This window comes from Phaenicophaeus curvirostris, chromosome 19 (genome assembly GCF_032191515.1).
Source record: "Phaenicophaeus curvirostris isolate KB17595 chromosome 19, BPBGC_Pcur_1.0, whole genome shotgun sequence".
Classification (NCBI taxonomy): Eukaryota; Metazoa; Chordata; class Aves; order Cuculiformes; family Cuculidae; genus Phaenicophaeus; species Phaenicophaeus curvirostris.
Genome location: NC_091410.1, coordinates 7,071,481 through 7,089,405, shown reverse-complemented (window position 1 = coordinate 7,089,405; position 17,925 = coordinate 7,071,481). Strand labels below are relative to the sequence as shown.

General features: G+C 40.6%; 1 protein-coding gene across 1 annotated transcript; it reads left to right on the top strand.

Annotated features, from left to right (window-relative positions):
• The first annotated feature begins 10,333 nt into the window (after positions 1-10,333).
• On the top strand, positions 10,334-17,644 carry CD7 (CD7 molecule). The gene is made up of 5 exons (XM_069872490.1): positions 10,334-10,571; positions 11,971-12,312; positions 14,181-14,528; positions 15,904-16,013; positions 16,947-17,644. The coding sequence occupies exons 1-5, from the start codon at positions 10,499-10,501 to the stop codon at positions 17,055-17,057; spliced, it is 984 nt and encodes a 327-aa protein (XP_069728591.1). The 5' UTR covers positions 10,334-10,498; the 3' UTR covers positions 17,058-17,644.
• The last annotated feature ends 281 nt before the right edge of the window (positions 17,645-17,925 follow it).

Genomic DNA, 17,925 nt, shown 5'->3' with positions numbered 1-17,925 from the left:
GATGGAAAGGAGTGTGAGTTTGGCATTGGCAAAAGCTGTCTTAGAGTGCAGTAGCAGCTGAGCAGTGTGTGTGTTTCTTTGCCTGTGTTCCAGCTGTCTTTGCCAGAAGAAGCTGTACACGCTTGACTTGGAAGTTGTTTTCTTTTTGTCTAGAGAAAGATAATAAGATGCTAAACACTATACGTAATGTCCCAACAGGGAGATGGTTGAAGGAGGAGCCTGGTGAGGCTACCCAGGGATCGTGGAGGATCCTAGGAGAGCATCCAGCGCTGCTGGAGCTGAGAACCACCCAGGGCAGCCTGATGGACCCTTCCCACTTTACACGGTTGTGTTTCCTGCTTCTGACTGTTGCAGCTCCCTATCCAAGTGAGTCCACTTGTTTGATCTCATTACTTTTCACTGCTCATTAGTAGCTAAACACTTTTAAGCTGCTATTAGAAAACTCAGTTGCGTGCATTTAAAACTAAGACCACAAAACCACTAAGGTGTGAAAAGAAATTAAGAGGGTGAAGCTTGATTCATTTACCCTATTATAACTACCTAATTAAGGAAGGGTACCTTTTTGGATCGGTCTAAAATCAGATGAGGTGAGTCCTCCCTCAAAGGACTGTCTCTTTACCAGGGCAATCTAAGTGAGTAAAACCACTTTGTCAGCTCTCAGTGCGCATCCCCAGCATCCTCCAGCACTTCAGCCAGGCTGATGGTGAATTTTGGCTTGGCTGTAAAACTGCTGGACTGCAGGAATACTGAACTGAATCAGTGACGTTGACCTGGGATCCTGCATCCAGCTGGATGTAGTCTGGCAGCTCAGCCGTGAACTTCATTTGTCCTGGGACTGCTAGAGATGTACCTGATAGGATTCTGCCAAGGAGTTGTGGGAAGAAAGAAAATAAGAATGGAAGATTCCTCTGAGCCTGTCTGTGCAGAGGACCTCTTAGCTCAACAAAAAAAAAAAAAAAGCCTTTCAACTGATTTCCCAAACTTCCTGCCTAAAACACCAGTGGCAGCAGTGGAGGGATCATGTCTTATTTCTACTCCAAAAACCATTTTTGGGACTGGGATCCCCCCGTATCAAAATTGTCCTTTCACAGATGGTGTCTCCTAAGGCATGACTAGGTTTGTCCACCAAAAATCATCCCGTTCCCTAACACTAAAAGTCTGTGGAGAAAGCAGGCTGAAAATAATATTTCTGTTTTCTCATTTAGATATTGCCATGCCCAGTGAAAATCCTGCTGAGAGGACCCAAGGCTCTTCCTTTGGCAAAACAAAAGTGACAGTCTACCACTGTAAAGACTGTGAGAGAAACACATGCACATCATCCAGTTACGAAGATTTTGTAAAAATTGGTGAAACAGAAAGTGAGACATTTTCAAATGAAATAATTCAGTTGGTGACCAGTGAAACACACATTACTATGTGCTTTCAGCAAGAAAATACTATTCCTAAGGGAATTTTTGCCATCGTCTGGGAGAAAGACACAGGAATAGGAGACTCTTGTGACCTCCTGAATTTCAAAGGTATGCTTTGCAGGGAGTCTGGCTATCAACATATTCTGGTTATGAATGTGAACTATTATTTATTTGGGTAGGCAATGAGGTTAGTGACTAAACTAACTTGTCAAAATGAGTTTCTTTTGAGAATGAAGTTAGTAAGTCATTCGCAAAAATAAATCAAATTCTCTAACATTAAACACTACTTAAAACTACACTAGCAGAGATCCAGATAAATTCATGTAACAGAGTCACAGAATGGTCAGGGTTGGAAGGGACACCTAGAGTCCAACACCCCTGCTAACGCAAGGTCACCCAGACCAGGTTGCACAGGGACACATCCAGGTTAGTTTTAAATATCTCCAAAGAGAGACTCCACACCCTTCCTGGGCAGCCTGTTCCAGTGCTATGGCACTCTCGTGGTTTTCCCTCATGCTGAGGTGGAACTTCCCGTGTTCCAGTTTGTGCCCATTGCCACTTGTCCTGTTGCAGGAGAGACTGTTGAGAAGAGTCTGACCCCATCCTCTTGACCTCCACCCGTCAGATATTGGTCAGCCTTGAGAAGGTCCCCTCTCAGTCATTATTGGCTGCTCCTCCCAGTTTCGTATCATGGGCAAAATTGCTGAGGGCACTGTGACTTAAATGTTCTTGCTTTTTTTTCGGCAACGGCAATTCTTGTGGTCAAGATCTGTACTAGTTAACAGTGTATGAATCCCACCTGCTTCAGGCAGTACACACTGAAATCCAGGTCTAGCCTAAAAAGCCAGTCTGTGTTGCTCTTTGGCACAACTCAGTAAATAACCAGGAGGTATCCTTCCAGCTTTCTTGTAAAACAAATTCAGGGATTAAAATGCCTGTAAGTACATGTAGCAAGAGGCCCTAAGAAGGCAAAACTTCATGATAGATCAGATTGTACAGATGTAATTTTGTTGAACTTCGCTAGAGTCAACGACATTTCACCAGTTAACATCTGATTGAATAGAGATGTGGCTTGCCCTCTTAGCTGTAGACAATTTTCTGAAAGCTGACTTTATCAGCTCACTTCTTAGACTTACAGCATCCTTTCTAATCTTATTGCTAACGGAAGAAAACAAAAGATTCTCAACCTACATATGCTTTTGTTTAGCCTAACAATGGCTCATGTATTTAATTTCTGACCATAGTAAACCATTTCTCTCCTGCATTATGTTTTCCATCACAAAATATCTATATGCTGTTATCACTGTGTAAAGATTGGATGGTACTAAATCACCTGTAGTGAAAAGTGGAAATTGTTTTAGCCTGTATCGCTTGAGAGGGTAACAGGTGGATATGTAGAGTGGGGGATATGTAGGCAGGTAGAAGTTTTCAAGATAATATCCTTTACGTTTCCCACCTCTTGGAAGAGGTGTAAGTTAAAATGTCATAGAGTGTGGAGGCTAGGTTGGGAGATGCACTTCAGGGTCTCCAAGATTTATACAGTGCTGATCTTGCTTGTTCCTCATCTTTGGTTCCTGTGTGTAAATGGAAGATGCAAAATTTTCTGTAATTATTATGGGATTAGAATTTAAATGCAACAAGGTAATGATAAGTTTTCACAAATGTTGGTGTTCTAAATTACTTTGAAAATGAAATGAAAACTTTTCCACCTTCTTCAGATCTAAAGATTTCTGCTCTTGGTTCATCAGCTTTAGTGAGAAGAAAATCTAAATGGTGACTGGGTGATTTGAACAGCTGGTGAATTAAATATGATTGTGGCAATCTCCAACTTTTTGTGGTACATGAAGGGTCTATTTTTAACCTAATCAACCCTTCAACCTTTTTAACCCCTGATAGAAGATCTTATAAATAAATCATATTTATAATTAAATCTTCTTTTATTTTTCAGCTTCCTCTGAAAATGTGACAGGTGGCATCATTAAAACTTGCTGTACAGCAGAGATGAACCTCTCAGTGCCCAACTCTACCCTGAAGTGCTACTCTGAAGTATCAGAAGAGGAAGCTAAAAAACTGGCAGCCAACAGCACTGATGAGGGAGATCTAGGTTAATCTCTTCATGTATTTGTTTGACCTGGGCTTTGAGAGAGTTTTTCCCAAACAGCTTGATGTGAACGGAATTTTACATGAAGGGGGTTGTGTGTGGTGTATGCAGCCAATTCCAGGAATTCCACTTACCAGTAAACAATAAACTAGAATTTACTTCCAGATTAAGAGGATGTTTGTCACTCACAGTTATTTCTATATTCAAATTTCTTTCACTGTAAAAATCCCTATTGTCTTCCTGAGGTTGTGGCCAAACAGGATGTCTCTGTTTAAAAGAAGTAAACACTGTTTATCCTTGGCTGGGGAGAATCTTTGGTAGGGGTAGGGCTTTTCGCTTTTTGCTGTGTTGTTTAGTGCTTTTTGTTTTGAGCTTTTTCTTTGGTAATTTTTGAATGTGTGCTGGATGATTCTATTTTTTCTTTTCCAAATTAGACAAGTATTAAAATAATCTTTTTAGATATTTATATGTTTCAATTCCTGTGCAGTGAGGTCTTTAAAAGATGGTCAAAATGGATTTCCTTAGTGGCCTTTGAATATTTCATTAAGGATACACTATGTAGCTGGACATCTAATCTTTACCAGATCCTTGTTTCTGAAATACACACTATCCAAAATGATGGTCCCCTGAAAAACATTCTTCCAGCTTTTATTTTCTACTTATTTCATGTCTAGTTTTAGCAGAAAAACTGGGTAAAAATAAGATGATTGGTAAAGGACTTCACGGAGCTATTGACCTGGTTCTGTTTTCAGGATACAAGATCTTGCACCTCTTGCTTGTGGTTATTTCAGATAAAATAGAGATTCAAAGTTATCTGTTGTGGTGTGGGAGTCAAAGGTTAGCTTCAAATGTTGATATAGTCATTTTTTGATTATAAATATCTTCATTGAGACATCCTTAGCTACAGACTATTTGTTCTCTCTTTCATCAGTTCCTTCTATCGCTGTCAGCTTTTCTGGGTGACATTGTGGAAGCACCAGACCCAATACTCCTAGCTGGTGCTTATGAGCCAGGCTCATTCCTTGACAAACCTGTGATTCACTTGGACTCTTTCTTTTCTTCTGCCCTGCAGATCAAGTTTGCATCAGCAAAACCGGCAGCATTGGCATCATCACCCTATTTCTGGTTCTTATGGTTTCTGTAGTAGCACTGACAATATGTTGTATTCGACAGAAGCGAAATGCTCAAGGTACAGTCTGATAAAATTTTGTGTTTCCCATGGGTAACATGCCTTACAGGCTGTGCTGGTAGTGGAGAAAGCATACAGGTTTTTCTTTCGGGATCCCATTTCCATAACATTGTTTATGAATTTGCTAAACAATATTCACTGTGAAGGGGAGGATGTGCTAACAGCTGGTATGAACTCCACCTCTACATCTGGTGCCACGGCAGAGCCCCCAGTCAGATGGTTTTATTATGAAAAATAAGCACCAAATAAATTTATTCGCTGTTACAGTAATAAAGCCGAGTGATTGCGCTGCTCGGACTTACCTCGATGGGATCCGGTTCCTTGGCGGAGACTGCAACATTGATACGTCTCTTCCCTGCAGAGACGTATCCCAGGAGACTTCTGAGCTTCTGGACAAGGGCACAACAGTCCTTTAGGTGAATGATTCCCACTCTCACCTCTGCCCACTAAAGAATCAATTCTAAATTTAAAGGGATATTTTCCTAAAGGCATCCAAGAGAGGAGCTTGTTTTGCAAACAAATATGGAATCACAGAATGCTTTGAGTTAGAAGGGGCATTTACAGGTCATTAAGTCCAATCCCTCCCTCTCACCCTAGAAGCAGGGACACCTCCCACTGGATCAGGTTGCTTATAGCCCCATCCAACCTGGCCTTGAACACCTCCAGGGATGGGGCATCCACAACTTCCCTGGGCAACCTGTTCCAGTGCCTCACCACCCTCATTGTGAAAAATGTCTTCCTTATATCCAGTCTAAATCTCCCCTCCCTTAGTTTAAAACGATTACTCTTTGTCTTGTTACAACAGGCCCTCTTGCATGGAAAGGACTGGGATAGGATCTATGGAGTACATAGGGAGTCATTTGAATAAAATCTTCTGTAAATACCTGCCTTCATTGTTATTGTTCTCTTCTTTTCCCTCCTTCACAACTCAGAGACTGCAGTATTCTTAAAGTGAGATGATATTAAACCACCTCTTCATAAGTAGCTGTGTTACAACAGAGCGTAGGAATTGGGATGCAACTGTGCTGTCATATGGCAAAGCATCACACCTGCCATATGTGGAGGGGATTTATGGACAAAACACAGGGATGTTTGAGATGGATACCAGTGAGCTGCTCAGGAATTTCAGAGAAATATAGAATTGGAAAAAATAAGTACAAGCCTGTTAGCTTTAATTATTCTGAATAAATCCTTTCTAATGTTGGTACTTTTTTTGCTCTTGTTTTCCTAGGACCTGTTATAGTGGTCCATCCAACTGGTAAGGTTAAGATATGACTTTTCCGGGTTTAATTATGGTGAATGATGGTATCGCACTACTACAATGGCAGGAGGGCGTTCAGTGAAGGACTGATGTGTTTACTAGAACCATAAAATCTTTAAGGTTGGAAAAGACCTCTAAGATCATCTAGTCCAAGCATCAGCCTCATGCCACAATGCCTACTAAGCTGTGTTCTAAAGCGCCATACCTACACATTTCTTGAGCACCTCCAGGAATGGCAACCCCACCACTTCCCTGGGCAGCTTGTTCCAGTGCTTGACAATGTTTTCTGTGAAGTAATATTTCCTAATATCTGGTCTACATCACCATGTTCAGTGATTCCCAATTCTCCCCTATGTCATCTGAGTCAATAGATTTTTATCTCCTTTATAGTAGTTCCAGTACTCATGTTTTGATAATTTGTATGCTTTTACAGGCATCCCTTGACCCTGACATACAGCTCCCCCCCATATCCCATAGCCAAGTTGGTTCCAGGGTTTATGGGACTTTGTGTAATACCAGAGGCTGAGACATTGCTAAACTAAACTAGTTCATCCTTTAGAAATAAATATTAGCTATCTCTTCCTAAGAGTCTAAGAGTTAAGCTTCTAAGACTGACTTTGTTTAACGTTATTTAGTGGTTAGAAGTTAGTTCAAGCCTAAGATTTTTGTCTTGTGCTCCCTTTCTAGCAAATGGAGAGAAACAGCTGTCTTGAGAAGGCGATCCATCTCACCTTAAGATGAAATAGATTGATTACTTGTGCCTTTGGTGGCCTCACAGATATTTTTCTGTCAATTTTGCAGAAATTATTTGAAAAATCAAACAGGCCCCTGATGTGGAAAACCTCACACCTATTTGAAGAACATGCACAAATGAGCAAATCAGGTCTCTATGCCAGCGGCGTACTCCTCAGTAAGCATGTACAGTGTTTGGCTGAAGAAAAAGATGTCACGTTTATATGATATCTCCTGGAGATTTTCACAAGTGTACCTTCACCAAATCCATGCATTAACTGAGCACGATGATTGCCGTAGTCATCCAGCTCCAGGCCTTCATGAGCAACATGAGAAGCTCCATGGATCTCCCATCCTCTCCTGGTGCTTTGCTGAGGACAGCAGCTGTCACAGATGGAGTGTCTGGTTCAGCAGCACGGGTTTAAAATGGATGGATTCTCTAGATCCAAAACCCCATTTTGTACAGGTGACTGGTTTGTCGGATTAGAGGGGTTTGACCTTTTCAACAGATGTTTGATTTTGCAGCATTGGCAGGTTGAAGACATCTCTGCATGCTCATTCCTCCCTGCTGGTGGATGAGGGGGCTATATCCAGCTCCCTCAGAAACAACATTGGATGATGGAGGCTATAGCCCCCTCACAGGCTGAACAGAAGTATGATGGCAGTATCCATGACAAATTAGGTTATTATACTGGCAATTTTAGTGTAGGACATTTTCAACAGTAACTCCAGCAAACAGGAAAGCATATCAACATACCCGTGCTCTTTCCTTATTGGAGAAGATTACGGTATTTCTACATCTGAAGATGCAGAAGGTTTGAGTATCCTTCGTGTAGACACTATGTAATAAATACTGCACTTCAGGGATCTCCATTTAGAAGTTCACAAGTGGTGTATAATCTTCAAATGATTTATCATTCATTCTTGATTTGAATAAATCCCAGAAAGTTTGCATGAGACATAATCTAGTATCAGGCTTTTGAGCAAAAGTCATCAGTGTCACAATTAGAGAAGCAGATCCATGAAACAAGATGAAAGGTGAAACAAGATACTAGCTGACCCATTTTCCCGTGGTTTAATTACGCATGCACCTCTAGATGCGACTTCCAGCAGGAAATCCCGAAGTGTGTAGGAAGTTGTGTGACTCTTGAAATTTCCTACAATCGAATTTACAGGGGAAAGTTCATAATGAAAAACATCAAAAATATGTAAGTAAATAATTTTAGAAACACATCAAAGCATCTGCTTAAATTGGGTCTTGTTTGGCACAGGAGAATAGTGCTGTTATGGGCTGGGGTTTTTTTCCCTTCCCTAGCTGGGGCTTTACACTCAGACTGATCTAAGTTACCCTTTTAACTCTGCTCTCAGCTTAGTTGTAGAATTTTGTCTTTTCAGTACTAATGTATTGGAATGTAGTCAAAATCTCTTGAAGAGATGGCAATCCTGAGGTGTCCAAAGGCTTTGAGGTATTTAGTTGGTATGTAATTTTGACTGATCCCGTTGTGAATTCTGTTATATCAGAAAGAACATTATAATATGTTTATTCAATAAGCCAGAGTTGAGGTTACCGGTAAATAGTCCAGACTCCGCAAGGATTTAGACATAGAAGGAAAACGACTTTTCCTCTTTATACAATAATTTAGTGCAATTGCAGCTCTTTTTTTTCCCTGGAACAGGACTGCTGTGAGCTTTCAGCTGAGTAAATCTGTGTCTAAATGAGTGAGAAAGATGTATGTTTGGGATAAAATCCATCTTTTTGGAGGCAATAAGATACCTGTTCCTATAGCCTGGGAGCTATAGCACTGCAGCTGTCATGGGTGTTGCTTTTGGTTCTGTTTCCCTCTGCAGTAAGCTGTTGCCATTGGGTGCCTGTGGGGAAGTGCCAAGTGCTCCAGCTTATGCAATCGAGCTGTGTACTGTGCTTCTGAGATTTCCAGTGATGTACACGTTCTTTTCCTAAACCTAGAAAAACTGTCTTAAAGTTGAAGGCCATGGCCATTCTTTTGCATGGTCTTTTAAGGAGAAAAACATGTGTCTACGTTTGTGTGGAAAGATCTATGTATGTGTCTGTCTATGGTGTTCAAATCGATGGCTGACACGGGGTGGTTTTGATATAAACTTTGGAAAAGGGACGAAGTGATATTTGAGAACTCACATTGTATTAACTTGAGGGGTTCAGGTTGAATGATGTACAGATTTAATTTCTGCTCTTTAACACTGGTTGGGGCCAGAGAACTGGTCATGATTGGAGAAGAAAGTTTATATGGATGCTTTTGCCCAGTGACGGTTGCTTAGCTAAACTAGTTGCATGGCACAAGTCACAGAAGGATCTTTGTGGCTTGCTGCAGCACTCTTTCCTTTAGATTTCTTCTTTCTATTGATGATTATGCAGGTTGTGATATTCAGAGGCATCACTACCAATTGTTTCACTTAGTCCCTAGTGAGTTGTATTGCACTGGTAGACATCAATAATGATATCTCAGGAAAGAAAACATTTAAATATAGCCTTAAGGATCTAGAGTGTTTGTTCTAAGCAACTGTGCTGTGTTGTTTTGCAATATTCAAATATCGGCAAGTAATTGTTTATGAAATAAAAATATTACTAAAGATACCAAGCAGTCCAACTTACCAGATACCATGATTTGATAGTGTATTTTAATGATGTTTAGTTTTGTTTAATTATAACCATCACAATAAAATTTGTAGCGTAAAAACTGGCTGTTCAGTGGCAACCCTGTGTTGATCATAATGTTGTCGATCTGTTAATGTCCTTTACAGTGCTTCACCTTCATGATTCGTGTCTTGAATGCAGGAAAAGCAAAGACAGGGAGTAAGAGATGTCTGCTGGCATCTGCTTTTGCATCTAGTAGTGAGCCTTTGTAGGACTAATGAAAAGCTCATTGCACAACCTGCCTGAACTCTGTTTTCTTTAAATTAATTGATGACACCTCTAAGCCTTCAAGCATTCAAGAAACTCGAGGAACACCCCCTTTCCCTATGTATTCACACAGAGAGCAGTGCTTGCAAGAAGCACCTTTCATCGGATCGGGGCGGGGCAGGAGCTACATATGAGCACAGAGCAGAGATTCCTTTTAGTTGGTGGTTAGCAGCTCTTGTGTACTGCAGGCACTACGAAATGTGTTATTAAATGTGAAGCCAAGAGGCACGTGAGAGGTGCAGACCATGCTGTTGCTTGGGAATTACGCACATTGTCAATGCCAAGATACAGATCAAACTTCCAGTTTTGTGAGCAGGGTTAGTATAGTAATTTTAGGTTTACCTGATGTTATGGAGCATCTCTAATCTACTTGCTCCTTACAAATCCAAGACTTTTGCATTTGCCACCAGCCAAGCAGCCTTTTAAGCCTGTGGAAACATTGTTAGACTGAACTGATTGTACCAAACGCTTACATTTCCAGTAAGTCCACAACAGGTCATAAATGTTTGTCTTCGGCACCATGAAGAGCAACTTCGAGCCTACCTTTTCTCAGTTGACTGTAAAGGGAATGTAGGTGCTCACCATAGACACTCTAATTCTGCTCTCAGGGCTGGGGGTAGTTCAGTAGTAGGAAACTGTGGGCGTTTTAAGTGTGAAGTCTAAAACAAGATACGCCTCTTGAGAGTAATTTCTCTTCCCCCTCTGGGTCACATTTGTTGTGATACTAAGGCAAAGGAAGCACATTGCCAACTTCTCTTGATAGACAGCTGATGTTGCTGGACAGGCCAACTTGTAGCCTACAACCCTTTCTTTCAGGTCTTTAACTCGTCAGTCAGATAACGGAGAACAACTAAAAAGATCTTTGAAAATGCTGTGGATATCATGTTTACTAACTGCATCTCTCTCTCTTCTGCTCCTCCCGTGCTTCCCTGGCCAGAACAGTACGTACAACATTGATGCTTTTACATTTCACAAGTTTAAATATTTTGTTTCCTATTCCTCCACCTCCACCTGTAGTCTTTTATCTCGAGCAGGTTCCTGGCAAGTTCAGCATTAGCAAAAGCAGGTGGAACTTTGAAAAACATTCTCTGAAATTATAGAATTAGTTTTTAGGGAAAAGAAAAATTATTGTAATTGGAACTTTTCTATGTAAAAATTACTTTCTGTAGAAAGAGCAGAAGTAATTTTCCCAGTAATTTAACATGAACTTTATCTCTATTGTTACGGTTGTTGGGGGAGCCCACAACTGGATAAAAATGAATATTAATATTTACTAAGGAAATAATTGTTGAAGGTGTAATAAAACTTTACTAGAAATATTCATTGCTGAATATTGTTGTAGCTATCAAGACTACAAGCTGGAGGCACACTTGGGGAAAACAGTATGAACCTCTGAGGAGAACAGGCTGAGGAAAAGGATGGCTCTAAATAGCCAGCTTAATGATTTTAAGCAGATGGAGATGAATTTCCTAGTCTTTCCTTCCCTGCTTTTAAAAGCAGAGTTACCCATGCTTCTCCAGCCCTCTCCATAACCCCATTTCTCTGCTGTTTTGGAAGTAATTGCTGACAACTCCTGGGTTGCCTTCATTTCTTCTCCAAGTGTCGTAGGAGGAATGTCTTCATATCTGGTCAGGTTGGATTGACATACTGTATCTAAATTCCCATGATCTGCTCTTTATGCGTTTGAATTCTATGTTTGTTCCTGTATTAAAATCGTTTTAACTTGTAGGGATCCTTAATTTTCTTGTCAACAGTGAATAATTCTACCCTTTCTATACTACGTTTGTTCTAGGTGTGCAGCAGTCTATATCTAATATTTCTTCTCTTGCTTTTAAAGTAATTTCTTTTTGGTGTTTTCCTTTTGATCCTTCTGTTCTTCTCTATTCATTGCACAAGCACTCACTCTTCAGTTTCTTTTGGAACTGAGGTCATCAGAGAACTCAAAGGATCTCATATATTTTTATACCTTTCTTTCTTAGCATATGCTGGAGTTACAATTTCTGCAGTCTCTTGCTAAGAGAGTTCATGTTTCTGATGTTAAAGCCTCCTTTCTAAAAATCTACAGAGCAGATTAAATAGTTTGCAAAAGTGACAGAAGCCTTTTTTTTTTTCTCTTATGACCTTTTAAGCTTTGGTGAGGTGTTGAGTTGCACTGGTCAACAGGCATGCAAGGCACTAGAGGATCCAGGACAGCCAAGAGATAATACACAGGATGGCAAGACTAAGGGCCAGTCTTACAGAGTAATTCTATTGACAGAGTAGTTGTTTTTGAGAACTACTTTGATATCACTACATCAAGAAGAATTCTGATATAATTTAAATTAAATTTCTTATTTTTAGGTGGAGAAAATGAACAGTCAACAGACATTATCAGTGTTTGGGAAGGAGACTCCATCAGAATAACTTGCTCAATGAAAGGTTCAGGATATGAATTGGGAACGTACTTGACAACTAACATACCGCAGCCGGTCAATGTGATCTATGTTTCCAGTCAGAATACTTCAAATATCCTTTCTGCTTTGGCTAATCGCATCAAGTATTCTAAGGAAGGAGGGAATCTCAGGATAACTCTGCACAATGCAAAGGAATCTGATTCCAACATCTACGTATGTGTTAAGTATGTTAAATTCAAAGGCCATCACAAAAAGCTGAATGGGAAGACAACCATAGTAGTGGTGAAAGGTATGGCAATTCCGCCTTTTACATCACAAATTAATAAACAGAGATATGTATTTTAAATCAAAAATTGGGAGGAAGCATAATGAAAGGGAGAGTCTGGCAGAACTTCAGCTATGCCTGCTCAGGTTATGTACTGATTTGAGGGAATGCGTTGATCTGCTCCTTGAAAAGATGAAGGAAACACATTAGAGAGAACAGTACCAAGAAAACACCTATAACATCAGTTTATTACTTTATTACTAATTTAATCTTAGCTACATGTTTTCACATGAATCATAACTTGCTTCAGAAGTTCTGGAAACAGTGAGGAGCCATATATTTTTTCAAAACACTCAGTCAGATCTCTATGAATAATTAGCAAAGCTGTCAGCCTTTTTTTTTTTCTTTGGTAGTGGTTTTTGCAAATCTCTTTCATTTTTACTATTTTGTCTTAAATGACAAATAGATAATAATTGGGGATTGCAAGTCAGGCATTGGTGGATAAACAGATGTGGGTGCTTTCCTCTTCTTAACAACAGTGATGGATGGACACACGTGCTCCTTTTGGCAGTCATTTCTGGTTAGGGGAAAAATTTTTCTGTCTTTATTTTCACTTTCTTTCTGTCTGTCTTCCTGTCTTTCTAATTAGAAGAAAGTTGAGTCCACATTGTTTTTTGGCAACTTATTCCTCTAAATACCTACCCTTCTAATGAGACCATCTAAACTGAAACATCTTTGCCAGAAATTACGGGTTATTTTCCTGTTCCCAAGGCATTGCTGAGTCAGTAATTGTGATTCTGTTTATGAAGTCTTATCATATCCTTCCTTCAGCTTCTCTTTTCAAACTTATTGACTGTGGTCTCTCAGCTGAATTACATCTTGTTGATTATGTACTGTTTCTGCAAATTACTTTATTAAATTACCTTATATCCGGATTTGATTCTGATCCTCTTCTCTGAAATGCTTACAGTCTTCCCAGAATTATTTTTTGTGCAAATGTGAAAAATCCTGTCTTTGTTCCCTCGTTCATGTTCAAGATAAAGTCGAAAGGATCAGGGACTGTCCTCAGAGGAAATTGGTCTTCCCAGCTGGACAGCAAGCATGGAATGTACCCACATTCTATGATTTCATCCAGACCAGTAGTCCCCAGATCTTTCTATGTCTGAATCTCACTTGAGAAAGCAGGCTATGGTCCATGCCTCAAAGGCAAACTGATGAAGCTGTATTCTCTTAGAAAAGTTCAGTATATGTATTTTTTAGGTAGATGGAGACCCTTTTCAACCAGGTAAGCCTGTTTGGTCAGTCCTGCTGTTGGACCCTGGGGCAGGAAAGCATGCCAGGGTGCGCTGATGTGTATCTTTCTTCTCAAAGCACATGTGAAGTTAGCCTTTAAAAAAAAGTTTCATCTAAATTTCTGAGGTCTCTTCTTTCTGTCTTGATGTCTGTATTTGCTCCCTAGTGAAAACGCACTGTGTTAAGTATGTGGTAGAATCGTAGAATCGTAGAATCACCAGGTTGGAAGAGACCCATTGGATCACTGAGTCCAACCATTCCCATCACTCACTAAACCATGTCCCTCAGCTCCTTCCCTTAAACACCTCCAGGGAAGGTGACTCAACCCCCTCCCTGGGCAGCCTCTGCCAGTGCCCAATGACCCTTTCTGTGAAAAAATTTTTCCTAATGTCCAGCCTGAACCTCCCCTGGTGGGGCTTGAGGCCATTCCCTCTCATCCTGTTCCCTGTCACCTGGGAGAAGAGCCCAGCTCCCTCCTCTCCACAACCTCCTTTCAAGTAGTTGTAGAGAGCAACGAGGTCTCCCCTCAGCCTCCTCTTCTCCAGGCTAAACACCCCCAGCTCTCTCAGCCGTTCCTCATAAATCTCTCTTGTTTTTAGGAGAAAACAGTGGATTTGTTGAACAGTCACCACTCTATGTCAACCCTCAGCAAGGCCAGTCTACCAGTATCACCTGTGCATTGAAAAGCCCGCATGAATACGAAGGGATCTTATTGCTGAAGACACACACGCAGCCTGAGAAAGTGCTGTATGTGTCAAGTCAGAATGTTTCAACTATTTTTCCTGCTTTTGCTAAACGCCTGGAATATTCAAAGCAAGAAAAGAAAATAGTGATAACTCTACACGACCTACGGAAAAGCGACAGTGATGTATATGTATGTGTTGGGGTGCTGAGAAATGCATCTTTTCTCTCAGGGAACAGAAATGGCACCATGATGCTGATTAAAGGTAATGTCCTTTGGCTTGTTTAATTATGAATAACTATAGTAATGTTGCAATAAAAAAGGTAGATATAAAAGGTGGACAAAAAGGTGGACTAAAAGCTTGTGGAACTTCAGACAGGACAGGTACAGCACTGATCTATGACTAGAGTTCTTCCAGTGCTCAGGAAAGTTTGGGGAGAGTGCTCCGACTCCTCTGTGCCCTGTTGTACTAGCACACAGAAATGGGCACTATGTTTCTACTTGTCTTGTACAACCAGAGCGGAATTTGTAAAAGAGAAAACTTGCTTTAATGCTGCATCTTAATAAAAAAGGTCCAAATCAGACAACAAATGCTTTGGTGTGTTTATGAACAATCTGCCAGCTTTAGAAAATGTATCTGTGCTTTTAGCATCAGTTATTTGACCTTAATGTGACATAAATGTCTCTTAGAAACCATTCGCTATAGCAAGTCTTTGTGTTTAAAAATAGATCGTAACAGGGAGTACAGAACAAGTCCTCAGGCCTTTATTTCAGGTACAACAGATGATAGCAGGCACGATCTTGCTCACCTTTGTTATACCATGAGCACACTGTGAGCACATGTTCTAAAGACAGGATTTGGGGTTTTTTTTTCTGTGGGATGGTGTAGCCGTTTTCTAAGATGAAGAAAAAAACAGCAATATGATGCTTGATTCTGATCTTACTGGTGCAGCTTATTTCTCTGCATTGGGCTTTGATGAGATCTTTGGGCAAGTAAAATAAGGTTTATATAGGCCGTGAGAGTTGTGGTAGATCTATCTACAGTCTGCAGAAAAAAAGACTGTGGTTTCATTCTGTGCTGATGGCCATAATTGGAGCAACAACTCGGTAACCTGAGCTGGGGAAAAGGACAGCTGCACATCAAAGCAGCAGGGTGATTGCTAGATATTATGTTATTCAGATACGGATTAATTGAGGTTTTAGATAACTGTAACCTTTTCCACTAGCACTATTCTGCTCAGTGTACGCACTTCAGATTACAGTATTTTTGTCTGTACTGCTTACAGACCTACCCATTATATCATTCCTATATACTGGCCAAGCCCTCAGTGTTGTTATAATACTGCATAAAATGTTTTCTATTTCCCCTCTGAGCGTGCGGTCCTGCTTCTGATCTGTGGTATGGAAGCTAACACCTTTGCAGAGTGCTTGTCACCGACTCTTTGCATGCCACCTGCAGTCATTACCAGCCTCTAGAAGAGCACTGGGAACGCCAGTGAGGACACTAATGGGATGACAAATGTGGCTGTGTAGCATGCTGTTGGTATTTGATTTCTTGGTAACCAGTAAATAACTTTTTCATGACACGAATAGAATTCTGCCTCTTTATATTTATAATAATGATATAATTTCACATGCAGAAGCGGAGCAGAGAGACTGCAGTAACAGTTCCTGGGTCTTCTACAGCCTTATCATCATGGTAGCGCTACAGTTTTCTGCGTTGATATACTGCACCTTAAGCCGTGCCAATGTAAGTATGCTGCTGCCATGCCAAAGCAAAACAGAATCAGAATAGTGAATAGGTGCCTTTTTATAAACAGCGACTGAGTTTAGCACTTTTTAAACCTAAGGAGCCATGGCTTTCTATTGTCTCTTCTTTGCCCCAGTTCAATGCCTTCCAGCTGTAAACTCTTGGCAGTACAGACTGAATTCTTACGTGTCTGTAACTCTTAGTAAATGACATGTTGTTTGCTTTTTGACAACATACCTCAAGTAAACCTCGCAGTAAACAACATAGACACGCATTGTATGCATTTCCCTGAACTGAGCACCCCTCTACTCTGTTTTGCTGCCTTTCTTTTTTTCCATTTGGGAATCAGTCTGCATATACCAGTACAACTAAACATCATTAAATAGCCTAATGTCTGAAAGTAGCAGTAGGAGAAAATTTTGCCCTCTGTAAGAAAAAAAAAAGTGACAAGGAATTTTTACTTTTATACTATTTACATTCATATTCTGTAGAAATTGCCCAGAAATAATTTGTTGTTGATAGATCCTGCTGCTCCATAAAGATTACTCAAAATCAACAGAATATGATTTGCAGGCTAGACTCCTATCTTGTCCTTCCATGTACACAGAAAGGGTCATTGGGCACTGGCAGAGGCTGCCCAGGGAGAGGGTTGAGTCCCCTTCCCTGGAGGGGTTTAAGGGACGGGTGGACGAGGTGCTGAGGGACATGGTTTAGTGTTTGATAGGAAAGGTTGGACTCGATGATCCGGTGGGTCTTTTCCAACCTGGTGATTCTATGATTCTAACCCTTTAAGACCTGTTGAGGTTTTAAGAGGGATTTTAAACGTACGTTTCCACTTCAAACAGATGGGCTCCTAAGATCTAAATTGACTCTTTGGTCAAGGTCTTCTCAAGCTCTGTTCCGAATGGCTCTTTGTTTTGATTTGTTTTTCAGATAAAGAAGTATTTCCAGAAAAGAACACCAAATGCAGTGTATGAAGATATGACCTGCATTTCTAGACATAACACTTTGGTCAGAACTAACACTTACTCCGTTGACGACTAAGCTTCTACCAGCTGGGACCATATGTGAATCAACCATTCCTTTACTTGTCTCTCTGAGAGCTGTCTGAACAAGCTAATGCAGTAGCTGAGCAGAAGATACGATCATCTACCTTCTTCAGAGGAAAGAAACACTTGCCTCATTTCCAAAGCTGATTCTGCTTCTTTGATCACTTGTGAAATACCTTTTTTTTATGTGTAGAAAATGTAGAGAAATGCAAGTATCCTGCCCATGCAGCATAGTGTGGAAAGTATTATTTTTGGACTACATATTTGGCTAAGTGCAACATATGGACATGTTTGTTTGATTGATAAATAACTCTTTCAGGAAGGGGAGATAGATTGAAAGGTCTGGTTCCGAGCTTTGATGAGTGCTCATAAAGGCCATAACAGGCCTATTTCATAATATGTAGTGGATCCATGGATTACAGTTCTCTTATGGACCTTTGTGGGTCTGCCCAAGAGCTCAGGTAGCTAAAATTACTCAAGAGTAACAAGAAAGAAATCTCTTCTGAAGAGAACTGAGAAAACTTGTGGCAGAGTATGTTTCAAGTGAAGTGCTAGATATCAAAGAATCATATAATAGTTTGGGAGGGACCTTAAAGGTCGTCCAGTTCCAACCCCCTTGCATGGGCAGGGACACCTCCCACTGGATCAGGCTGCCCAAGGACCATTCAGCCTGGCCTTGAACGCCTCCAGGGATGGGGCAGCCACAGCTTCCCTGGGCAACATGTTCCACTGTCTCATCACTCTCATGGTGAAGTTTCTCCTTATGTCCAGTCTAACTCTGCCCCTCTCCAGTTTATAACCATTCCCCCTTGTTCTATCACTACAAGCCTTTGTAAATAGTCCCTCCTCACCTTTCTTGTAGG